Source organism: Pelophylax lessonae (genome assembly GCF_965119305.1).
Source record: "Pelophylax lessonae genome assembly, chromosome: 4".
Lineage (NCBI taxonomy): Eukaryota > Metazoa > Chordata > Amphibia > Anura > Ranidae > Pelophylax > Pelophylax lessonae.
In genome coordinates, this window is record NC_138771.1 from 197,470,442 (window position 1) to 197,497,527 (window position 27,086).

At 40.1% G+C, this 27,086-nt stretch overlaps 1 protein-coding gene across 1 annotated transcript in view; it reads right to left on the reverse strand.

The window, feature by feature from the left end:
• The window catches only part of LAMB4 (laminin subunit beta 4), a gene marked incomplete at both ends in the record, with an annotated part of 184,994 nt that overhangs the window by 44,570 nt on the left and 113,338 nt on the right, over positions 1-27,086 (reverse strand). The window contains 7 exons of the mRNA XM_082256455.1: positions 1,476-1,620; positions 3,306-3,509; positions 12,898-13,112; positions 14,177-14,340; positions 15,724-16,096; positions 20,446-20,542; positions 24,882-25,108. Coding sequence (XP_082112581.1) covers positions 1,476-1,620; positions 3,306-3,509; positions 12,898-13,112; positions 14,177-14,340; positions 15,724-16,096; positions 20,446-20,542; positions 24,882-25,108 — 1,425 coding nt within the window. The remainder of the gene's footprint in view (positions 1-1,475; positions 1,621-3,305; positions 3,510-12,897; positions 13,113-14,176; positions 14,341-15,723; positions 16,097-20,445; positions 20,543-24,881; positions 25,109-27,086) is intronic.

Below are 27,086 nucleotides of genomic sequence, written 5' to 3' on the forward strand. Positions count from 1 at the left end.
TATATATATATATATATATATATATATATATATATATATATATATATATATATTATCCCTGTGTGGCATAATCATAAAAGTCCTCTAGATGAACCAACTGATATAACCTGTGCTTCCATAAAAATTATTTGAATTGATTTAATATTTATGTTCATCTGTGTTTTCCAAAGGCTAAGGAAAGACTGAAAAGACAGGAGAGGGTAAAATAGGAGGAGTCAACAAAAGGTAAAATGTTATTTTAATATGTAAGGTGAAATATCAGAGGGCTAGAGTTCCTACAATTGTTGATCACATACCTAAAACAAACATGTTCGATTTAACAAAGTTTTGACACTAACAGTACCCCAAAGTGAAAAAACCCTGAGGTGAGTATAAGTATATCAGGCAGCCTTTCCCAGAAATGGGAACCAAGAAACTCTCATTGGATTTTGGGACATGAGGTCACACTTGAAGCTGAATTTATAAACTACAGATCTTTTAGAGAGAGAAAAGACTATACTGTTTTAACCTACAAGGCTACCTACATCTGTGTTGTTTTTCCTAAAATCCCCTGCTATTGTAAATAAGAGTTGGCTATGTGCTCTCAAGGATAATCAATTATGATTACCTCCAGGGTAAAAAAAAAAATCACATCTGGTTTTCAATGTAAGCTGTTTTTTTTAGCACATTGCTATAGCTTATTTGTTATTTTAAAAAAATAAATAAATAATGTTATATCCGATAAAAGCTTATGGTTAGACGTTTTTGTGTAAGGCATATTTTCTTTTTAACCTCCCTGGCGGTATGATTCTTTCGGATTTTAGGTGCTGAAAGCGGTACCATTATTTTGCTAGTAATTCTTAAGAATGAGCAGCCCAAACCAACTATTTACATATGATTTTTTTTATACTGTGCGTTCTTCTTTATAACATCTCGGGTATGATAATGTTTGAAACACAAAATCATAAATTATAATAAATAACTATAAATAAGTTAAAGTATGTATGTATACATATATATATATATATACTGTATATATACACATATATATATATATATATATATATATATATGTGTGTATACACATAAAAAGTACAGTAAAACTGCAGGAAAGGGCACTGGGGGGGGGCAATCTACTGTGAATTTATTTTATTTTGCAATGTATCAGTGTGTTTGGTGTGTTTTACTTTTGAATTTGCCGCCGGTTCCACCTCCCTTCGAACGTCACGTGGCAGGAGACGGAAGTCGGGGCACAGAGAGCATCGGGAGGAAGATCTGCCAGCAGACACCACCGGGATACATCGCTGGATCCCGGTGACAAGGTAAGAAACCCCTTTACCAGGATCCAGCGATCTTCCTAGCGGTACCCCGAGTGTGGCTCGGGGGTTACCGCTTTTGGCACTGAAATTTAACCCCGAGCCACACTCGGGAATACCACTAGGAAGGTCAAGGTTTTTTTTTAAGCAATAATGAATGTGTGTGGATACTACACTTACCAAGTAGAAAATCTTTAACATTTTTTATAAGCTCTTTAGAACGATTTTTATCTGCCTCCATACGACTGATGGCTTTACTTAAAGTTTTGTTGAGTCTTGAAGCTTTTATCTTTGTATCTTCTGCCAGCTGCCTGATGTGCTGAATCTAAAACAAAATAGACAATAGATAAATTTCAGCTTCAACAAAAGTTCTTATATTAAAGTTGCAATGCGAAGAACATACTCTTTTTGGTATATCCTGCCCTTTAAATACTACTGTGAATATCTTTGGTCCAGCGATAAAGCAAAATATTTAGCAACATCCTCATCATAGTTTAATTTAAGCTTGCCTCTTCAGTCATCAACTAATATTGTTTATACTGTGTCAGACAGGGATCAAGCCCATTCAACTTCCAGCTGTGCTTAGAGTAACCAAATCATGTTTCCGCACAAGCTTCACATCCACAAAAGTAATGGGTGCATATTGCAATGGGATGACTAGCTTCTGATGCAACCACTTGTCAAGCTAGCTATACACATGAGATGACATCTCTGACCACTGATCAAAGATCTTTCCATAAATGTACACAGTTAGCCTTTTCTCTGGGAGATCAAAGTCATCTCAGAAAATCTATTCCAAAGCATAGGTTTAACCCACATAATAGTAAGGAAGAGATTACCTGATGAGGGTGCAGTGTGTCCACAACTATCTTATCATTTTCTGATCTCTTCATTGTCAGCTAGATTGGGCAACAAGTTATTTAATTTCTGTGGAAGGCCTTAGTTACACATACACTCGATTGTCAAAAGTATTGGGACACCTGTCTTTACATGCACATGAACTTTAATAGCATCCCAATCTTAGTCCGTAGGGTTCAGTATTGAGTTGGCCCACCTTTAGCTATAACAGCTTCAACTCTTCTTGGAAGGGTTCCACAAGGTTTAGGAGTGTGTCTATGGGAATGTTTAAAGATTCGTCCAGAAGCACATTTGTCAGGTTAAGCACAGATGTTTGAGAGAAAGCCTGGCTCACATTCTCTGCTTTAATTCATCCCAAAGGTGTTCTATCGGGTTTAGGTCAGGACTCTGTGCAGGCAATCAAGTTCCTCCACCCCAAACTTGCTCATCCATGTCTTTATGGTTCTTGCTTTGTGCACTGGTCCAAATAATTTGGTGGAGGGGGGATTATGGTGTGGGAATATTTTTCAGGGGTTGGGCTTGGCCCCTTGGTTCCAGTGAAATTAACTCTTAGGGCATCAGCATATCAAGACATTTTGCACAATTTCATGCTCCCAACTTTGTGGAAACAGTTTGGGGATGACCCCTTCCTGTTCCAACATGACTTGAAAGCAAGGTCCATAAAGACATGGATGAGCGGGTTTGGGGTGGAGGAACTGGCATTGCACAGAGACCGAAACCCAACCCAATACAACACCTTTGGAATGAATTAAAGCAGAGACTGTGAGCCAAGTCTTCTCATCCAACATCAGTGCCTGACCTCACAAATGCGCTTCTTGAAGAATGGTCAAACCTTCCCATTGACACACTCCTAAACCTTGTGGACAGCCTTCCCAGAAGAGTTGAAGCTGTTATAGCTGCAAAGGGTGGGCCAACTCAATATTGAACCTTACAGACTAAAACTGCTATACCATTACAGTTCATGTGCCTGTAAAGGCTGTCGTCCCAATACTTTTGACATATATGAGGAATAATACTTTCTCTTCCTTAATAGAAATGTTTATTACAATGGCATCCCGTTTATGTGGATTTTGGTGTATTGTATGCGGATCCCTTCAACACAGCAAATTGATTCATGAGAAAAGGTCTATTGTGTTATTTTTTTATATTCACCTGTTTCTCAGCTTCAAGGAGATGAATTGCAACCCTCTTTAACTTAGTATCTGTTTCATTTGCTTTTTTCAGACCATCTCTGGCAATTGGCAAAGCTCCATTACAGTCTGGTCCACCACATTTCCTTCTGCCAAGCTTATCTCTGCATAGAGCACCTCCACAGGGGGAAATATCACAAGGAAAATCCCAAACAGTTCCACAAACCTGTGAGAAGACATGTTCTGCAGATGTCAGTATCATAAACCAATATCTACACATTTTAAAATATAGGTATCTGGTAAATAAATGACAATGGTGTAATTTTAACCCATTACTACTTTAAAAAATGAGTTTAGAACAATTTTTTCTTTTTGCCAGTGTTTACAGAAATGTTTTCCAGATATACACTACTCAACAGCTTAGAGAAGAATATTCAGTGATTAAAAATGTTGCTGAAGTCTGTTCATCTAGACACAATTTTCTGATTTTGTGCCACTATCTTTGACACCCACATAACATAGACAAGGTGAAAGCAAGGTGTCAATCACAGCTCACATGTTACAGACACCTCTGCCTTTCTTTTGACAGCTATCTGGGACAATAATAAGAGATGTACCCGACAGCTTAGCTTAGCAAAGTCTTCGTTTTGGAGGAAGAAGGAGTGTGAATAAAACAGTGAAAGAAATTGACTATGATGGTACTCATTTTTACATGCTTGAGGCATGAAATCATCTCTAACGGGAAACAGCTATTGCTTTAATCTGAATTATAGAATGATCTATTTATTTTGAACACCTGCAAAAAAGAAGACCCAATAGAGTTGATGCTTAGAGCTATGCTGTCCAGTAACTGACAAAGTAGGATTTCTTTAGCTCTGTGTCCCTTTATTTTTTGCTCACTCTTCCAAATTCCCAAAAACAAATGTGTAATTATTTAAATTCCTCCTTAACCATGTGATCACATTACAAAGCCATCTTGGTTCAATATCTGAGAGTTCTTAAAAATTAAGTAAACCATGTTTAAATATCCAGTTATATTCATAACAATGATTATACACCAAGAGTAATATGTGCTCTGCCAGTTGATTTTTTACATTGACATAAGTGTGTCTTGGAGCTGATAATCTCTGCTTGTGGTATTCAGTAGAAAACTCCCTGATCCTAGCACATATGCAGCGTTGTTGGGGAAAAGACGATCCCATTCAACAGAATTGCAGGCATAAAATTACAGGCATTATCTGGCCTCATGAGACATTGCCAAGGGACACATGAGAACTAGTAATCATTGCTCTAACTGAAGTTGTCTTCATTTGGTAGAACTCTCATCCCAAGTATTCAATATTCAACTAGATATCAGCCATGCATAACAGGAGCATACGTACATGCGTAAGGAGGGGGGTCACAATTGCGACCTGGTCCCATCCTTCAGGGGACCCATGCGGCTTCCTTGTATACCTGGACAGGAGGCGGCGGCATATAAAGGAACCGATCCAATCTATGTCCCCCTGTAGCTGCTGAATTACCCCTTATTCTCCTCACCCTCCCGCAGGCATTCAGTGGCTGCAGGAGTAACATGGACGAGATTGGTTCCCCTATATGCCTTCCCACCTATCCAGCTTCTTTCTGATTCCTTTGTGCTCTCTCCCAGACCCCCTCATCCCCCCACAGCTCTGCCAAGTTTCCCTATACCTTCCCCTCCCTCCCTCCCCTCCGGCTGCTGCGGGGGATGCTGTCAAGATGAAGAGCATGTAGGGGGCTAGTAAACATGTAATTTACTCTTCTGAATACTCTTCCTCTTCTGAATAGACAGAGCTAATTAATGGTACCGATCACTGACTTTGTTCATTCATAACTGAGCCATAGTAAACTGTGTTCATTCATAACTGTGTTTACTATGTTTCAGTTTGTGAATGAACATAAAGCTCTGTACGGAGCTATTTCATTTTGTGCAGCTGAGGCTGGGAGATTGAGGGCTGTGTCTCAATTTTTTATTTTAAAATAAATAGGAGGAACACAATTTGGATGGGCCACCTCCCAGTTACATAGAAGTGTGGTAAAAAAGTGGGTGTGGCTTCACTGTAGAATGTCACAACTTTACCCCTATGTTTTACTACATTTTAGACAAATCACTGAAGAGTAAGTGGGAGTAAAATAGCCCCTATTATTGGTGCTAATGGGCATAAAATAATTTCTGAATCATTTGAGACAGAGGCTGTGGAGCCTGCATGCATAAGGGGGCATGGTGCCACAAGTCTACACCCAGTGCAGCCACCAAAACAAACATAGATAAACAAGGACACCCCACACATGTACCCAAACACACATGAGCACACACACAAACACACACAGACACAAGCACTTGCTCTTCTCAACTAGGTGCAAGGCTAAAAAAAATGTTCTGACTCCAAATACTTACTACACTACTTACTATGCACAAGCATTTACTTGAATCAAATATATTTAAATGTGGCATGCAGCGCTTAGACTAGGAAAGCATTCTGAAACTGAAAAGAACATCATATATATATAGCCAGAGCAGCACTGAAGGCACTTCTTAAAAAAACTGGTGTGTTCAAGACCTGCATTTGTAAAACATGTGATTATATTAAAATCAACAGACCACTCAAAAAGTAGACACTTAAGTTGGGTTGCAAAATAAACATGTTTGAAATTATATTAAAAAGTGGTGCAGCGCTCCCAAATGCTAATGTTCTAGCATCCCTTTATATCTGTTTGCATAGCAATTTTCAGAATCAGCATATCATATCAAACCATATATAACATAAACAAAACAAACAATGCATCAGTCCATAAAGTGTCCTTTGGTATGAATTTGCTTGTATATGCTCAATCTTTCATAAAAAACAGGCTCGTGTTCACATATCCAAACGATATATCCCCATAAGGAAGCCACATGACCCTGTGGCGTAACGCGTAGGGGAGGGGCCAATCTGTCGTCCGCTGAGGCGCGCATTATGAACATGCCGTGGAAATACTGTCTGATTGTCTTATACCCGCACTGTGAGGAGTGCTTTTTACAGTTTGGTGCACTGTAAGCACCAGGAAAATGTGAGTGTTTTTATATTTAGTGTCCAGCATTCTCTCTTTATGATTTGGGCATATGGAGATAAGTGTAAGAGAAGCAGGATTCTAAACTCAAGATTACCACTAGTGTTGAGCGAACACGGACTGTATTATTCGTGTTCGTACCGAATAATTGGATTTTTTGTACCCGAACACGGACACGGACACTTTACTGTATGTTCGGGTAAAAATCCGTGTTCGGTCGTTTTATTTCCGGGTTTTGCATGCTTTGGCGCTCTTTTCATGGCGGGCTTTCAACAGCCAATCAACAATCGTTTAACTGGTGTGCCTTAAGCCATCCCAGCCATGCCTGCAAATGTCTCAGTAGCTGTGATTGGCCGTCTGAAGCATGTGACCAAGTCTTTATAAGTTCGAGGCAGCCGCAGCGGCGTCATTATGCTGCTTAGATTCAGGGACAGAGCACACATCAACGTGCTGGCTGCTGATTAGGGAAAGATAGGCAGGAAAAAACCATTTGTGTCCGGATAGAATTGAGGGACAGGTCGGAGTGTTTAGGCAGGGCGAGTTGTAGGCATTTTAGGGATAGAGTCTGCTGAATTATAGGGTCAGTGTCTTCTACAAACTACAATCGATATTGCTGTGTGGGGGGTGGGGTGAATCTGCACTCAATCCTGATCTACGATCTCTTCTCAATCCTGTTAGGGACAGAGTCTGCTGAATTTTAGGGAAACTGTGTTCTACAAACTACAATCGATATTGCTGTGTGGTGTGGGATTGGAGATAGGCAGGTGTCAGTGATCCACATCCATTTTTCTGTGTGTGAGCTGCAGTGAACACAATCTTTTTGGGCTGCAGTGAACACAATCTTTTTGGGCTGCAGTGAACACAATCTTTTTGGGCTGCAGTGAACACAATCTTTTTGGGCTGCAGTGAACACAATCTTTTTGGGGTGCAGTGAACAAAATCTTTTTGGGGTGCAGTGAACACAATCCTTTTTGGTGTGCAGTGAACACAATCTTTGTGGGGTGCAGTGAACAAAATCCTTTGTGGGGTGCAGTGAACACAATCTTTTTGGGGTGCAGTGAACAAAATCCTTTTTGGGGTGCAGTGAACAACATCCTTTTTGGGGTGCAGTGAACACAATCTTTTTGGGGTGCAGTGAACAAAATCCTTTGTGGGGTGCAGTGAACACAATCTTTTTGGGGTGCAGTGAACACAATCTTTTTGGGGTGGAGTGAACAACATCCTTTTTGGGGTGCAGTGAACAAAATCCTTTTTGGGGTGCAGTGAACAAAATCATTTTTGGGGTGCAGTGAACACAATCTTTTTGGGGTGCAGTGAACACAATCTTTGTGGGGTGCAGTGAACACAATCTTTTTGGGGTGGAGTGAACAACATCCTTTTTGGGGTGCAGTGAACAACATCCTTTTTGGGGTGCAGTGAACACAATCTTTTTGGGGTGCAGTGAACACAATCTTTGTGGGGTACAGTGAACAGAATCTTTGTGGGGTGCAGTGAACACAATCTTTGGGGGGTACAGTGAACACAATCTTTGTGAGGTGCAGTGAACACAATCTTTGTGGGGTGCAGTGAACACAATCATTGTGGGGTGCAGTGAACTCAATCTTTGTGGGGTACAGTGAACACAATCTCATACTTCTGAAGGTTTGAGGGTGCTGCCTGTTCCATACTCCCCCTACTCCTCATCTAGCCTTTTAGGGGTACAAACAATAGTAATTGGGGCCTAGTGTGGTTGTGTACGTGTGATATACATACACTTTTTTGGGATCATATTTTCTATTCTGCTATTTAATCAAAAACCTTTGGGGATCAGTTAAATTGGGGGATAGTCTGTGTTGGTACGTGTGAGAGAGATCCACCTTTCCAAGTTGTTGGGGTTCATCTCATACTTCTGAAGGTTTGAGGGTGCTGCCTGTTCCATACTCCCCCTACTCCTAGCCTTTTAGGGGTACAAACAATAGTAATTGGGGCCTAGTGTGGTTGTGTACGTGTGATATACATACACTTTTTTGGGATCATATTTTCTATTCCGCTATTTAATCAAAAACCTTTGGGGATCAGTTAAATTGGGGGATAGTCTGTGTTGGTACGTGTGAGAGAGATCCACCTTTCCAAGTTGTTGGGGTTCATCTCATACTTCTGAAGGTTTGAGGGTGCTGCCTGTTCCATACTCCCCCTACTCCTAGCCTTTTAGGGGTACAAACAATAGTAATTGGGGCCTAGTGTGGTTGTGTACGTGTGATATACATACACTTTTTTGGGATCATATTTTCTATTCCGCTATTTAATCAAAAACCTTTGGGGATCAGTTAAATTGGGGGATAGTCTGTGTTGGTACGTGTGAGAGAGATCCACCTTTCCAAGTTGTTGGGGTTCATCTCATACTTCTGAAGGTTTGAGGGTGCTGCCTGTTCCATACTCCCCCCTACTCCTAGCCTTTTAGGGGTACAAACAATAGTAATTGGGGCCTAGTGTGGTTGTGTACGTGTGATATACATACACTTTTTTGGGATCATATTTTCTATTCCGCTATTTAATCAAAAACCTTTGGGGATCAGTTAAATTGGGGGATAGTCTGTGTTGGTACGTGTGAGAGAGATCCACCTTTCCAAGTTGTTGGGGTTCATCTCATACTTCTGAAGGTTTGAGGGTGCTGCCTGTTCCATACTCCCCCTACTCCTAGCCTTTTAGGGGTACAAACAATAGTAATTGGGGCCTAGTGTGGTTGTGTACGTGTGATATACATACACTTTTTTGGGATCATATTTTCTATTCCGCTATTTAATCAAAAACCTTTGGGGATCAGTTAAATTGGGGGATAGTCTGTGTTGGTACGTGTGAGAGAGATCCACCTTTCCAAGTTGTTGGGGTTCATCTCATACTTCTGAAGGTTTGAGGGTGCTGCCTGTTCCATACTCCCCCTACTCCTAGCCTTTTAGGGGTACAAACAATAGTAATTGGGGCCTAGTGTGGTTGTGTACGTGTGATATACATACACTTTTTTGGGATCATATTTTCTATTCCGCTATTTAATCAAAAACCTTTGGGGATCAGTTAAATTGGGGGATAGTCTGTGTTGGTACGTGTGAGAGAGATCCACCTTTCCAAGTTGTTGGGGTTCATCTCATACTTCTGAAGGTTTGAGGGTGCTGCCTGTTCCATACTCCCCCTACTCCTAGCCTTTTAGGGGTACAAACAATAGTAATTGGGGCCTAGTGTGGTTGTGTACGTGTGATATACATACACTTTTTTGGGATCATATTTTCTATTCCGCTATTTAATCAAAAACCTTTGGGGATCAGTTAAATTGGGGGATAGTCTGTGTTGGTACGTGTGAGAGAGATCCACCTTTCCAAGTTGTTGGGGTTCATCTCATACTTCTGAAGGTTTGAGGGTGCTGCCTGTTCCATACTCCCCCTACTCCTAGCCTTTTAGGGGTACAAACAATAGTAATTGGGGCCTAGTGTGGTTGTGTACGTGTGATATACATACACTTTTTTTGGATCATATTTTCTATTCCGCTATTTAATCAAAAACCTTTGGGGATCAGTTAAATTGGGGGATAGTCTGTGTTGGTACGTGTGAGAGAGATCCACCTTTCCAAGTTGTTGGGGTTCATCTCATACTTCTGAAGGTTTGAGGGTGCTGCCTGTTCCATACTCCCCCTACTCCTAGCCTTTTAGGGGTACAAACAATAGTAATTGGGGCCTAGTGTGGTTGTGTACGTGTGATATACATACACTTTTTTGGGATCATATTTTCTATTCCGCTATTTAATCAAAAACCTTTGGGGATCAGTTAAATTGGGGGATAGTCTGTGTTGGTACGTGTGAGAGAGATCCACCTTTCCAAGTTGTTGGGGTTCATCTCATACTTCTGAAGGTTTGAGGGTGCTGCCTGTTCCATACCCCCCCTACTCCTCATCTAGCCTTTTAGGGGTACAAACAATAGTAATTGGGGCCTAGTGTGGTTGTGTACGTGTGATATACATACACTTTTTTTGGATCATATTTTCTATTCCGCTATTTAATCAAAAACCTTTGGGGATCAGTTAAATTGGGGGATAGTCTGTGTTGGTACGTGTGAGAGAGATCCACCTTTCCAAGTTGTTGGGGTTCATCTCATACTTCTGAAGGTTTGAGGGTGCTGCCTGTTCCATACCCCCCCTACTCCTCATCTAGCCTTTTAGGGGTACAAACAATAGTAATTGGGGCCTAGTGTGGTTGTGTACGTGTGATATACATACACTTTTTTTTTATCATATTTCCTATTCCGCTATTCAATAAAAACCTTTGAGGATCAATTGAATTGCGGGATAGTCTGTGTCGGTACGTGTGAGAGAGATCCACCTTTCCAAGTTGTTGGGGTTCATCTCATACTTCTGAAGGTTTGAGGGTGCTGCCTGTTCCATACTCCCCCTACTCCTCATCTAGCCTAGAAGGCAGGGTTAGCATGGCCGAAATGTGGAAAAGCTTTGTCAGCACGCCACAACAAACAGCAGCACCAGCAGCTCAGATGGAACGTCTTAGCAGGAGGCAGCATTTTACCAACATGGTGGAGCAGTATGTGTGCACACGCCTACATGTAGTGAATGACGGGTCTGCCCCCTTCAACTTCTGGGTCTCCAAATTGGGCACATGGCTTGAGCTTGCCCTTTACGCCTTGGAGGTGCTGGCGTGCCCTGCAGCCAGTGTATTATCTGAACGGGTATTTAGCACGGCTGGGGGCGTTATAACAGACAAGCGCAGCCGCCTGTCCAGAGACAATGTGGACAAGCTCACGTTCATTAAAATGAACCAGGCATGGATCCCACGGGACTTTTCCGTACCTTATGCAGAATAGCAATGGATACCGACCTTACCCACCCATTGTTCCATTTTTGCTCTTTCTCACTCTTTTGGGGTGTACCCTCATTTAAAATTTTTGAAAAGAAGCAGTGTTGGCTACCTCGTCCTCCTCCTCAGGGCCAGATTAATGTAGGGGCTATTGGAGCTGCAGCTCCAGGCCCCTACCTTTTATATAGGCCCCGGGTTGGCCATATTCACTGTTACCGCTCTTCTGTCACTTGTAAACACAGAAGTCTGGCTTCTATGCTCGCTTCCCCAGGCAGCACCCTCAGAACCTCCCCACACAGCGTGAAGGCCGGACAAGGAGGGACAGTTGGCGATGCATGGATGTGTTTATGGGCTTCAGAGACAGCATCCCATGTTGAATTAGGCATGCATGGCTGCACCCTTCCTCCTCTGGGTGCATGGCAAGGCACGGCCCTTAAGGCCCTTCAAAATCCTCAGCACCAAGCCCATGATGCTGTTAATCCGGCCCTGGTCCTCCTCCACCGCCGCTTCCACCTACACCGCCCATAGGTGTGCGCAGCCTATTGCATTAAGGTGTGCACCCCAAAGTTGAAATACACATGCATGTGTTTGCCAGCAGGGAGAGTAATGTATCGGGGCCATGTACCTGTAGGCAAGGAGAAATAGAGCAGAGCAGGTCCCAGGGAGATCTTTCCCATCTCCTCACTGGCAATGCTATGTGCCCTAGGTGATTAGGGTGTGCCCAGGCACACCCAGCACACCCTGTGCGCACGCCTATGTCACCGCCACATCCACCACCACCTCAACCTCCCTCCTACTCCATATGGGCCTCGTCCTTCAGAGATGAAGAAGAACATTGTTTTATTTTTCTGTTTTTTTTTTGTTGTTTTAAGTTATTTCCCTATCCACATTTGTTTGCAGAGCACTTGCCATGCTCTTAATTACGTTTTGCTGCCATTTGCAGCACTCTAGCCCTTTCCTTTGGTGTTTTAGAGCCATTTTAGTGCCTTAAAGTTCGGGTCCCCATTGACTTCAATGGGGTTCGGTGTCCGGGAAAAGTTCGGTAAAAGTCCGGGACACGGACCCGGACTTTTTTTTAAAGTTCGGCCGAACCCGTCGAACACGGACATCTAGGTGTTCGCTCAACCCTAATTACCACCAAAGGAGTGAAACAGCATAAAACAGATTCCCAGAGAGGGACAAAAGCGCATGTAGACCATTGGTTGGTCTTATCCCCCGGGTGAGGGTACATCGGATGAGGGAATTATCACTAATGTATATGGATGATTGGAGCACATAGTGGTGAACACTAATTAAGGTAACAGTCATTTGGATATGTGAACACAAATCTGTTTTTTATGAAACATTAAGCATATGTAAGCAAATGTCTTTTGCAAAGCCAACCACTGGGAGCAGAGAAAGATTCCACAGAAGAGTGAACAAAATCCTGGGACTGCTCCGCAGGATCCAGGACATTTGACAACTGTGTAGTGTAGTTCCACAAGGAACACAAAAAGCAATTCAAATTTTGGACATTGGGACAAATGGACAGATATTCCAACCCTTTCTATTCTAAAATTATAAAATTTTATGACTGGAATCGCCTTTTCATTAAACCATACTTATGAATGAATATTTAAAAGACTATATTTAGGAAACCATTCAAACATCATATATAATATTACTTTTCCAGATTCATTTTTAAAAATAATTTCTTGTAATAATGACTCTTACCATTTCATTCATTCTACCTATTTGCAGAGATTTCATTTTGTTTAACTTTTCTAAATTATTTTTGTCTTTTTTATCTAGGTTGCTGAGTTCAGTCAGAATATTTTTTCTAGTTTTGGATGCAGTCCGGATAATAGATGTAGCATTGCGTGCCTTCTCTGCTGCAGATAACGATGTTTTATAGTGTTTGGTGATCTTGTCAAAAGATGCTTGGATGTCTAATAGGAAAGGAACAAGAATGTAAGCCCTCTTGTCTTTGCTACATAATGAAAGCACAAAATAAATGATAAAACACATTACATGGATATCATACTAATTCACATTTCTTGTAATGTTGAAAAAAAATGAATAGAGTGCAATACAATTTCAATTCATCTTTAGTAAATATTAGAAATTTTCTGGGATGCATGTGCAAACGCTTCACAAAGCTCATAAATCATTCATATTCTGGCATGTTCAGGCAGGTTTATTTTTAATCACATCTTCAGTTTACTACACTGTATTTCTACAGAAAATACTGTTCTGGTCGTGGAAGCAATACGTTTGTCATATACAGAAAGAGCCCTATACCAAGATCAGGGACTAATGAAGGATCTAATGTAACCACATATTTAAATGGTTGAATTGTCATTAACTACATATGAATTCACATTAAACATTTTAATCTAAATGTTGGATCAAATAACAGACACCATCGTGGTGAGAAATTGATGACTGACAAAATCAGTTCCATCGGGGAATTGATTAATTTACAGGCGCAGAGCGCTTTCGCATATATGAAATTTTGTATATGATTTTTACATATGTATTGATTCACAGATATGGAGCAATTTTTTATATGATGAATTGATTTATTTATTTGCTTATAAGCGATACTGAGTTTAGCACCTTCCACTTTATTGGTTCATATGCACGTAGTGGTAGACACATTCAAGCTGTAGCACTGCATGTACCTGAATATGCCTGGTGTAATTGGTTAATCATACACCTAACTCTAATCCTACAAAATCCCTGACCTTGTGCAAGTGTACAAAGTGTGCAAGTGTAAGAATTGATGCCGGTTTGAAGCCAAAGGGTAGTCACTCCGAATTTTGATTTGATTTAGATTTTTCTTCTGTTCACTCACTTTGCATTTTATAAATTGATAAAAAATAAACAATTAAAAAATATATTTTTGAAAGTAATCCTACTTTACAGCATTTCTTCACACCTGCCTAAAACTTTTGCACAGTACTGTATATATGCCTGTAATAAATAAATAAGTAAATGCTACAGTTCTTACCTTTAACTTTGACTATATTTTCCTTCTTCTTCTTTATTCTTATTATGTCTAGGTCTTTAAATAAGACATCAATCTCTTTCTCCATATCCCATATTGTTTTATTCAGCTTTGGTATCTCACTGAACTTTCCCAAATCTGAAATTCTGATTTTATTTACTTTATTCCTGTAATAAACATTTATACAATTGATTACAACTTTTCAATAATACAATTATTTTTAAGTTTCATTGTCCTCTTTATCCTCTTTACTCTGGCATTTACTCTGCCATGTTTTTATTGCTGTCTGTGTTGCCATTGGTGAGTTTTTCTCCTTTTCCTGCTTTGTGTCTCAATAACCATATAGGAAGTGAGGAGAGTCCAACCAACAGGGACACTGACCACATGCAAGAAACTGACTTGGGTTATAACCCTTGCTTGCTGTATTATAAGGTGTATAATTACTGTTTATGTATGTGGTCAATGTGTCTCATTAGCTCATCAGCCAGGACTGTGCTGGCCCCCTAAGGGGGGAGCAATTATTACCGTGCCCCCAGCATGGGGCATCTTGCAAGGGAAAGTTAATACAGATTGTGTGAGGGAAGGGCTTAATCTAAAACTGCTTTGAATTTGCAAATACCAATATTCTAATTGTCACAGGGGTACTTTCCGTTCTAAACCATAGAGTTGTAGGTTGCCTACTGTACCTCTAATATATTATATGTTGTAGGCATAACTGTTTGTTTGAAGGTCAGCGAAAAACAAATTATTTTTCTGCATGCCTCACTAATATCCTATAACAATCTAAAATAATAAATGAGTAATAAACTTAATCGTTTGGATCATTTATTATTTATCAGATAGTTTGTAAAAGTGTTAAAGTATGCCCAAACCCCAAAACAAAAAGTTAATTAATTGAACATTACCAGCCCTTAAATGTTAAGGCCTGCAAAAGTTCTCTTTTTGCAGGCTTTTTTCCCAGTTCTGAGAATAATACACTTCCTGTCCCTGTATGGCTACACTCACTTCTCCACTGTATAGAGACAGCCATAGTTGTAACATAGGTGGGACTACAAACAGGGTTGCCATAAATCATCTGCATCAATAGAAAAAGGTAAAGGGGCAAATAGTTTACACTATAATATAATGTTTTTGCTGTCTTTTCAGCTCACAAGAAGCACCAGTGACTCTGCATTTATGGCCACATCATCAGATATTTTTTTGTTGTTGCTATAAATATGTTTAGAGTGAAAAAAGAAATATAAAGCAGGCATCACATCTAACGCTTGTTATGCTGCAATATATTAAATTTTTGTTTTTGGTGCCCTTTAATGTTGCCCATTTCAAACAAGCAGATTCTTTATTTTAGATACCATTTCTACCCTCGGAAAAGGAAAGTATAATCATAAATAGTTGCTAAAGGCAGCACAGCTATTTTTCTTATTCAAATTATTTTAATATATAGTCCAAATGCAAGAAAAATTGTGGTTCGAATACATTCAGCATTTCTAGATGTCTTTGCAAACATTTAAACATAGAGAGATGGCCTAACCATGATCATTGAAGATTACCTTATACTTTCATAGAAGGCCTTGACTTTTGCATATTTGTCAGGAGAAAGAATTCGGCTCTTAAAAATTTTCTCAATAGCAGAAAGTCTATCCCGCAGAATGCTCATCTGAACATCACAGCCCATTGGCGATCTGGTGGGGCCAATGTTGGCAGCTAATCTAACCAAGTCATGAACAGAGTCAGCCAGGGAGGATACATCTGCTTCATATTCATCAAAGCACATATGGCATCGAGGGCAGGCAGGGAACTCTTGCTTGAATTTAGGAGCACATTGGTCACAGTATCTTCCAGTAACTCCTACTTTGCAGTTGCATGCCCCAGTGTCTTTATCACACATAGGCTTATTACTGCCTTTCACATCGCACCTGCAAGCTGCACAAATCACAATGGCATGAGATAAAAAACGTGTTCTATCACAATGAAACTTCTTTTTTTTTTTTTTTAAGATTAAAACTAGACTTGTCAAGAAATCCACTTATGAGAACTCCTAAGAATGGATGAAACATACATATCCATGTGGAATGCTTGATACGAACACTTAACAAGAAAGCTCAAACTATCAATATGTAAGGAAGATTTGGGCCTATTCTGCAAATATACTCCTGGCCATACATACATACAATGTATTGCCTAGATAATATATTCTCCAAAGTATTCACATACACTGTACCGTATGCTCTTATTTGAACAGAGTGAACATGCTATGAAAGACTGGGTGCCATTTACAGATTTTATAGCAAATTTAATATTTTGTGCAGTTGATCTGAAAAGTGTTTTCTCCAATGGAAGTCCCCCAGAGCTGTGCTCTGGAGTTATTACTGTGTGCCCCTTTGCTAGTTCAATTATCATCACCAATTTTGAAGTCCAATTGAACTTTCAGCTCAAACTACAGGTGTGGAAAGTCTAGGGTATCTTTGCATTTAGTTTATGTAGGAAATGTTACAGCTGATTTTCTTATAAAAGACAAATACCAGGTAATCAATATAAAAATATGTGCAGCGCTATATCATATTAACAAACAGGACTGAAGTGATGCAACAACAAGAATGAAACAAAATACAAAGTAATACTAATAGTGAAAATGTCTAAGGTGTAAAAATGAAGTTGCCAAGTCCCAAATTTCAATCCAGAGGTCACCCAAAAGTATGTCTGTGTTGAGCAGAAAATAATCAGTAAATTTTCCACTACCTCATATAAATGGTATACCCTTACCAGAAACAGACTCTTATACAGTAAAGTAAGAGTGAGATGCACTTGGGTGGAGTCTGTGCCTGTGACATCATTGCGTACTTTGATCAAGGAAGTGTCCTGCATGATCCCCAGGATTGATTGTTTGTACGCCGCTGTTTACTGCATACATTCTGTGAGTGTTTTAGCATTTTTTAAATAAACTTTATATAACGGTTTTACACTATAGAGTTTTGTCCCATTTCCTTTTCAATGTGCTGATTTTATGGGACATTGGTGGCTTATTATCCCAGTTACTTATGGAGAAATTATATTGAGGTAGTCCTCTCCAGGAGTAAAGGTTTTTTCAAGTGGTGGTCTGCCATTACACAAGTGCATCTGACTCTTTACTTTACTGTATAAGAGCCTACAGTTTCTGGTAAGAGCATACCATATATGAAGTGGTGGAACACTATTTACAGATTTTTTCTTCACTTACCAGAAACTGTGGACTCTTATACAGTAAAGTAAAGAGTCAGATGCACTTGTTTAATGGCAGACCGTCACTTGACAAAACTTTCACTCCTGGAGAGGACTCCCTCAAAGTAATTTCTCTATAGGTAACAGGTGTAATCAGCTACCAACGTCCCATAAAATCAGCATATGGAAAAAGAAATGGGACAAAACTCCATAGTATAAAACCATTATTTATAAGGTTTTTTAAAAAATGCTAAAACACTTACAGAATGTATGCAGTAAACAGCTTGTACAAACAGTCAATTCTGGGAAACATGCAGGACACTTCCTGGAGTACGCAATGACATCTCAGGCACAGATTTCACCTAAGCACATCTCACTCTTACTTTACCATATAAGAGTCCACCCAAGCACATCTCACTCTTACTTTATCATATAAGAGTCCACCCAAGCACATCTCACTCATACTTTACCATATAAGGGTCCACCCAGGCACATCTCACTCTTACTTAACTGTATAAGAGTCCACCCAAGCACATCTCACTCTTACTTTACCATATAAGAGTCCACCCAAGCACATCTCACTCTTACTTTACCATATAAGGGTCCACCCAAGCACATATCACTCTTACTTTACCGTATAAGAGTCCACCCAAGCACATCTCACTCTTACTTTACCATATAAGAGTCCACCCAAGCACATCTCACTCTTACTTTACCATATAAGAGTCCACCCAAGCACATCTCACTCATACTTTACCATATAAGGGTCCACCCAAGCACATCTCACTCTTACTTTACTGTATAAGAGTCCACCCAAGCACATCTCACTCTTACTTTACCATATAAGAGTCCACCCAAGCACATCTCACTCATACTTTACCATATAAGGGTCCGCCCAAGCACATCTCACTCTTACTTTACCGTATAAGAGTCCACCCAAGCACATCTCACTCATACTTTACCATATAAGGGTCCACCCAAGCACATCTCACTCTTACTTTACTGTATAAGAATCCACCCAAGCACATCTCACTCTTACTTTACCATATAAGAGTCCACCCAAGCACATCTCACTCTTACTTTACCGTATAAGAGTCCACCCAAGCACATCTCACTCTTACTTTACCGTATAAGAGTCCACCCAAGCACATCTCACTCTTACTTTACCATATAAGAGTCCACCCAAGCACATCTCACTCATACTTTACCATATAAGGGTCCACCCAAGCACATCTCACTCTTACTTTACTGTATAAGAGTCCACCCAAGCACATCTCACTCTTACTTTACCATATAAGAGTCCACCCAAGCACATCTCACTCTTACTTTACCATATAAGGGTCCACCCAAGCACATATCACTCTTACTTTACCGTATAAGAGTCCACCCAAGCACATCTCACTCTTACTTTACCATATAAGGGTCCACCCAAGCACATCTCACTCTTACTTTACCATATAAGGGTCCACCCAAGCACATATCACTCTTACTTTACCGTATAAGAGTCCACCCAAGCACATCTCACTCTTACTTTACCATATAAGAGTCCACCCAAGCACATCTCACTCATACTTTACCATATAAGGGTCCACCCAAGCACATCTCACTCTTACTTTACTGTATAAGAGTCCACCCAAGCACATCTCACTCTTACTTTACCATATAAGAGTCCACCCAAGCACATCTCACTCATACTTTACCATATAAGGGTCCGCCCAAGCACATCTCACTCTTACTTTACCGTATAAGAGTCCACCCAAGCACATCTCACTCATACTTTACCATATAAGGGTCCACCCAAGCACATCTCACTCTTACTTTACTGTATAAGAATCCACCCAAGCACATCTCACTCTTACTTTACCATATAAGAGTCCACCCAAGCACATCTCACTCTTACTTTACCGTATAAGAGTCCACCCAAGCACATCTCACTCTTACTTTACCGTATAAGAGTCCACCCAAGCACATCTCACTCTTACTTTACCATATAAGAGTCCACCCAAGCACATCTCACTCATACTTTACCATATAAGGGTCCACCCAAGCACATCTCACTCTTACTTTACTGTATAAGAGTCCACCCAAGCACATCTCACTCTTACTTTACCATATAAGAGTCCACCCAAGCACATCTCACTCTTACTTTACCATATAAGGGTCCACCCAAGCACATATCACTCTTACTTTACCGTATAAGAGTCCACCCAAGCACATCTCACTCTTACTTTACCATATAAGGGTCCACCCAAGCACATCTCACTCTTACTTTACCATATAAGAGTCCACCCAAGCACATCTCACTCTTACTTTACCATATAAGGGTCCACCCAAGCACATATCACTCTTACTTTACCGTATAAGAGTCCACCCAAGCACATCTCACTCTTACTTTACCATATAAGGGTCCACCCAAGCACATATCACTCTTACTTTACCATATAGGGGTCCACCCAAGCACATCTTACTCATACTTTACGGTATAAGAGTTGGTTTCTGGTAAGCGCATACCATTTATATGAGGTGGTGGAACACAGAGTAAGGTCACTATTTACGGATTATTTTCTGCTCATCACAGACATACATCTGGGTGATCTCTGGATTGAAATGTGGGACTTGCCAACTCCATTTTTACCTCTTGGACTCTATTCACTTTACCTTCATCAACTTTATTACATTTTCACCATTATTAGTATTACATTTTATATTGTTTCATTATTGTTGTTGCATCACTTCAGCCCTGTTTGTTAATATTATATAGCGCTGCACATATTTTTTTATTGGTTCTTTAACAACTTTTTTCAGTTAGTGTGTCAGCAGCTACACTTGCTCTCCATGCGCAATTCATTTTTGTATAAAATACCAGGTGATATCTACAGAAATTATAAGAGAATCTATACATTTTCATTGCAAGGTCACATTAATGCACGATCTTGCACATGCTGGCAAATATTTGCTGGCCTCATAATTTCTATGATCCCTGAAATGTATTCAGTAACCAAAATTATTGCTATTTTTTGATAAAGTGTGTTGCCTAACGACTACTGGAATCAATCTGTTACAAACATACTCACGTATGCATTTCACCTTTGGATTTCCATAATGATTTTCTTCACATTGGTCACATTTCTTTCCTTTGTATTGTGGTTTGCATTTGCATTGACCTGTAAACTGTTAAACACTATAAATAAAACAATGCTCCAGGGCCTTGCGCAGAACAGATGTTATTGTATCAGATAATATTTATTCATGCTTTCATGCTGCAAAAACATGTGAAAGGGAATCTGGATCTGAATCCAAATATGTCTGTGATAAGATGTAGCAGTGAACAGACTTCTCTCTGACTCCTCCTGGACTGCACAATTGTTCCAGGGCAGTAAAATTGAACATACTCCGCTTCAATTTGGGTGAACTAAAATACAGTCCAGGAGAACAGCAGCTTCCATCTAAAGGTTATTATGACTCACTTATGGATTCATGACCAATTCCCCCCCCCCCCCCTCCAGGTAAAGGCGGGCGGCGAGCGGTGCGGTAACCCCCCTCCCTCTCTTGTTGCGGGCGGCAGTAAATCCTCCCTTGCGGCGAGCGGTGCGGGAACCCCCTCCCCCCCACAGAGAGGAGCAGAGGAGACTAGCTGACCGGGAAGTGACCGAGGGAGGTGGGTGCAGAGAGGAGACTGACCGACTGAGGGAGGAGGGAGGAATCACCGTCAGGAACTGCAAGTGACAGGCTTAAAGGGACACACATTAGGTAAGTAAGACTGGTGACTGAGATTGAACACTGACTGAGGGTGTAGTGTAGTACCTGAGTGTTGGGAGTACCTATTACTACCTGAGTGTCTGGGAGTACCTATTACTACCTGAGTATCTGTGAGTACCTATTACTACCTGAGTATCTGTGAATTCACTGTAAAGCTTCAGGCAAACTTTGAAATACACAATTAAAATAAGTATATGTAAATGTAATAACAATAAATTGGGATGTGAAATAGTACATTCCATGATTAAAAGCTTAACTCCAGCTTTGATAGACATTTGATAATGTAGTTGGCAGCCCGAGTTAAAAAATAAAAGCAGCTTCATCTGCCATACTCATCCTTTCACTGGCACTTTCCCCTACAGACTCGCAGCTGTGCCACTTCCATGTTTAATGACACACAGCTACATTTAGCCAACTTCCTGTGAGCCAAGGGTGTCAGGGCTCTGCCCATCACTCTGCACTCACCGGAAAATACAGCAGAGAGTGGTGCCACCTCAATACTTTACATGTCTGCAAAATTTCAGATATTCTCAAGGCCAAAAGAAAAAGAGGACAAATAGGACTTGTGACATCACTGGAAATTGAACAATAAGGAAAGGATGATCTGAGGACTGTAAAAGTTTATTTTAAAGCTTATTTACTGCTTGTGGACATTGCCTAAATATATTTGAATGCCCATAACCTGGTAACAGGGATACTTTAACTTCTTCTCTCCCAGCCTATAGCAGATTGATGGCTGAGCGGGCCTTTTGTCTTTCCGGGTGAACATCATATGACGTTTCGCCACTCGTGCGCACCCCAGGGGGAGAACAGTGCAGCGATCAGTGGTAATCGAATCATAGATAAAGAGCCAGTGACATTTTCTCTTTACCACATGATCGCTGTGTCCAATCACAGCCAATCACAATGGTCAAAGACAAGTAACTCACTGTTACCAGCTTCTTCTTCTCACACACTGATCCTGTGTGAGGAGAAGAATTCAGTAACAGGGAGTTACCTACGTAACCCCTTGTTTACTGTGCCCGTCACTCTCCTAAATGCCCGATAATAAAGAGTACCTGTCACAGCAGTCATCAGTGTACCTGTCAGCCATCAGGGCAGCCTATCAGTGTACCTATCACCACAGCCGTCAAAGCAGCCTAAACAGTGTAAAAAAAGACAAAAGTGGGTGCACCCATCTAAATAGAACTGTTGCAATGGAATAAACTGAAAAGAGTTTTGCATTCACTTTGTGGCAGGTAGTGGCACTCTGTTTCAGGTACATTGATGTGTAGGCATGTTTCAGTGAGCTGTCTTCTCCTGCAAAGTTGGACGGGTTCTCAGCTGGTGTGTGTGGCGGAAAAATGGGCAGTTGTGCAGCTGTGTCTGTGGGGCAGGACCGGGATGCTGATGAGCTGGGTTGGGGAGCTGTCAGGCTGTCGCAGCTGTGGACCAGAGGTGTTAGCTGTTCTTTCAGGGTGTGGCAGGTTGGTGCCTGGTTTATGAAGCAGGGTCTGGCCAGTAAGCAACTGTGTCTGCAGAATGGCCTCAGGATGTGGTTGGGCTTGAATGGGAGAGCTGTCAACAGCTGGTGGAGCGCAAGCCGCAGTGCATAACTCTTTTCAATTTAATCCATTGCATCAACAGTTACATTTAGATGGGTGCGCCCCCTTTAGTCTGTTTTATATTTGTGTAATAGGTTATTCAGGACCTACTATAGGGGAGCAGCCCTATCTTGTTTTCCCATTGGCATTCATACACATACCCATTTTTTGGATCTTATCACCCTCCAATAATAATAGAAACTATAAAAAGCGTTTTCATACTTTGCTTATATCGCAAAAAATTAAAAACGTAGTAGTGATGAAATATCACCAAAAGAAAGTGCAATCTGTGCAAAAAAAGTGTAAGAGCACTGAAAGCTGAAACTTGGCCTGTGCAGGGTATAAGGGCAATGGGGTAAAAGTGTCCTGTACTGAAGTGGTAAAAGTTTATGGCAATAAGTGGCTATGATGTTACTATAGACAGTTAATTTCTAGTATGAAGGCCAAAGAAATTAGATCTGGACAAATAGTAGATATTTATATGTTTAAAGTAGCATGTAACTAAAAAAGTTTGTGTTTTTGTTCTAGCAGGGTCGCAGCCTCAGCTGCTTTGATATGTAGCCTTCAGTTTTAATAGCAAAAGGTGTACAAAATGGCCCTTGAGGTTTCATTTCTTTTTTTTTTTTTTTGTGAGATTGGGCCACTGCTATTTCCAGGCGTCTAGTCCCAGAGCTTGGTTACATTTTAAGGCATGCCTAACTATGAACATACACTGAAAAAAAAAATTAAATTCTTGTTGCTAAGAATTCTAAGACTGGAAGGTTGCCAGGGGTATTTCTTTTCTCTTTAGAAAGCTAAGGGGCTTATTTATAAAAACATTTGCTATGCGAATGCCTCACCATTCAAGTAGCTCTTGTGAAATAGTCCCGAATGTGTCTAATATGTTTATTTCCTATCATTCTCAGCTCCATCTAGTGGCAATAATGCAGGATTGTCCTGAGTTATTTCAGGAAAATATCGCATTTTGCTACTAAATGTAGCTCACGATCATAGGAACTAAACATATTAGACACAGGGATTATTCCAAACAGATAATATAATATTCTGTAATAACATTTTCCTAATATATATATATATATATATATATATATAGTATAACTGTACTATATATATATACATATTCTTCTGAACAAAACCGTAGTTTCACTTTAAAGCCACAGATAGAGAGGTATGGATTAAAGGGAAAATATAATGGTTTTTGGTCAATACATACTATTTGAAAATGAAGACTAAATTTTTGTGATATTCAATATTTCATATTTACCTTTTAAAATGTTTTACATTTTTCATTTTATAAGTCCCTATCATCATAAATAAATACATTTCTGCAAAAAGACTCTACATTCCATTTAATAAACTCATTTATGGGGTATGAACAGTTGTTTGGAAATAGCTGAGATACCACAAGTACATCTCTTTAAAGTGGCAGTGTCTCTTTCAATATAGGTATGAGGTTTTATCAAATGTTCTCAAACAATTGTTCATACCCCCTAAACAAGTTTATTAAAAAGAAAGTTAGATTGGTTTTGTAAATACCTCTTTATTTGTAATGATGACGAGAAATAAGGCATGTTCTGCAAAGGGTATCCCCTGACCCCCATATACTTGCCTTACCTGTACTAGCCCATGGCTCCTTCCTCCTTCATGGCCAACACTGAAATCAGCTGTATTGGTGACATGGGTGGGCAGTGACATCATTCCCCTAGTCATGTGACAGTGCTCAGGCTTAGTAATTGACTGCTAGACCAGGCACCATCACAGGGGCACAGGTTATATACTCTCCCTTACATATTCCCCCAAACACATTTCTCCATACCAGGAAGTACTTTTTTCAAGGGGCTGCAAGAGAGTGCAGGTAAGGCGAGTACAGTACATGGGCGTTTGGGATGTCCTTCCAAAGTCCTTCCTGCTTAAGAGTTCAGTAATGCTTATGTACTTATAAAATGCAAGGAACAGTGATAATTTATAAAATATATTACCAAATACTATCCAGACGTTTTTCACTTTAGATCATGTTAGTCAATACAAGTATGACTGGTCATTAGTTTATATTTTTATTAAATTCTGCACACTGCTATTTGTTACAATTATATACTCCACTAATTCTCACTAAGTTGTCAGTTCTCATAATAATGCAGTCATTTAAAAATAATTTCAGAAATATTTACCTGATTGCATTGATTTTCTAGGGAATTATTTAGGGAACAGTTGCAGGGTTTACATCCTTTTCCACTCGAAAAGCCCCAGTAGCCAGGAGCACAGTTGTCACACCGAATCCCAATTACATTAGGCAAACAAGGGCACTGTCCTGTAGTTCTATCACAAACGCATTCCCCCACCTCTTCATAATTTGAGCAGTTCTCATCCTTGGTTCCCATGGAGTTGCAGACACAGCCTTCAAAAAGAATTAAAAAATAAATAAATATATATATATATATATATATATATATATATACCGGTATATAAATATATAAATGTGTATTAGTAGGAAATCTAGTCTATTACAGCAGATTGTCAGCACCTAAAAACGGTCAAAACTATTTTTTTGGGATAGGGTAGGAAAGGTTTTTAAATGACTCACGTGTCTTTTTTTTTTTTTTTTCTCATTAGAGAGATTTCCCTTTACATTCTGTCCTAAAGATTCAACAGGAAATGAAAGGATATCTTTCTAATGTGAGGGAGAAATCCCTTTATAATTAGTTGCCACAAGAACGGTTTTCCCTATTGGAATATTTCCCTGGTATCCTGTTCTGGTGGCAATCTACAATTTTGTATTTAAATCTTTTTTTCTGGTGACAATGGTGACAATTAGACAGTGTGAATCTTCCTAAGAGAGACAAGCTGCAGGCAGCACAGTGGCTAAGTGCTTAGCACTTCTGCCTGACAGCACTAGGGTAGTTGGTTTGAATCTCAGGCAAGGCAGTTACTCACCTGCAGTTTGCATGTTCTCCCCGTGCCTGCATGGGTTTCCTCCCACACTCCAAAGACATGCTGCTAGGTTAACTGTCTCCTGTCTATATCGGCCTGTTTATGCATGAATTTGAGTTTGGGATCTTAGATTGTAAGCTCCTTAAGGATAGGGACTGGTGTAAATGTACACTATATATGTAAATTGTTGGTCCTATATAAGTATCTGTAATAAATATAGTTTCTCTCTTGTTACAATATATAATATACTGTATGTCAAGGGAGTCACTTTGGGTGGGGGGCCCATGGAACCCAGCTTACCTTAGAGAGGTTGGGAAAACACTTTCTCAGCTCCCCAGGTCCCTCTTATGTGTAAGTCACATTGTGTCTAATATGGGCACAGGGTGACTGAGAACATGATGGACATATACTTAATGGACACTAAGAATGTGGTTTGGATTACTTCAAATGGGACATTGTATGAGCTTTGCCATATAGCCAGCTGTAGACCATTGCCATGCTGTCTGCAATTTCTGAAAAATCAAAGCCTTGCTTAGATGTGGATGCCATGGTAATTGTTAATTTGAACACCTATTGTCTATACAATTTGTATTGTTTGTATTGTTAGGGTAAAATGATCAGGAGGAGGATGTCCTCCTTTGTGGTATATATTCTGTGTGAGATATCATACAAGTTTTTTGTTGGCTAGACTTGTATGTTATGCGGCTATAATATCTGATATCAATGTTCAGACTGGAGGAAGCGGTATACTGATGGAAGCACTCAAGCACAGTGTGGGTCGGTTCCGTCACATTGGTGGCAGCAGCAGAACAATATAAAGTGTAACCAAAAACATAACTAACATTAATTAATTAGTCACTTATCCCAGCCTGGATGGCTAGACTATTCGGCCCCTACAACAGTGAATGCAAAGGACACATCATTACAAGCATAAACAGATCCCACAAGGGTTTGCTAGCAGAGACCATAGGTGTTTCAATTAACAATTACCATGGCATCCACATCTAAACAATGCTTTGAGGAAGCAAATTAATCAGGAATTGCAGACAACATGGCAACGGTATACAACTGGCTATAAGGCAAAGCTCATACAATGTCCCATTTGAAGTAATCCAAACCCCATTTTCAGTGTCCATAAGTAGTAGTCCATAATTTTTGGAGTCACACTGTGCCCATAATAGACACAGGGTGACTTACACATAAGAGGGACCTGGGGAGCCGAGACAGGGTTTTCCCAACCTCTCTAAGGTAAGTTGGGTTCCATGGGTCCCCCACCCAAAGTGACTCCCGTCACATTGTACTTTACTTATAACCTGCCACTATTTCTATTTTAAACAGAAAAAAATGTTTGTGGAAGGTTGCTGCATGATATTGGTTCAGTGTATCATCATTGTATTGTTACATAGTTTCATAGTTAGCGAGGTTGAAAAAAGACACCAGACCAT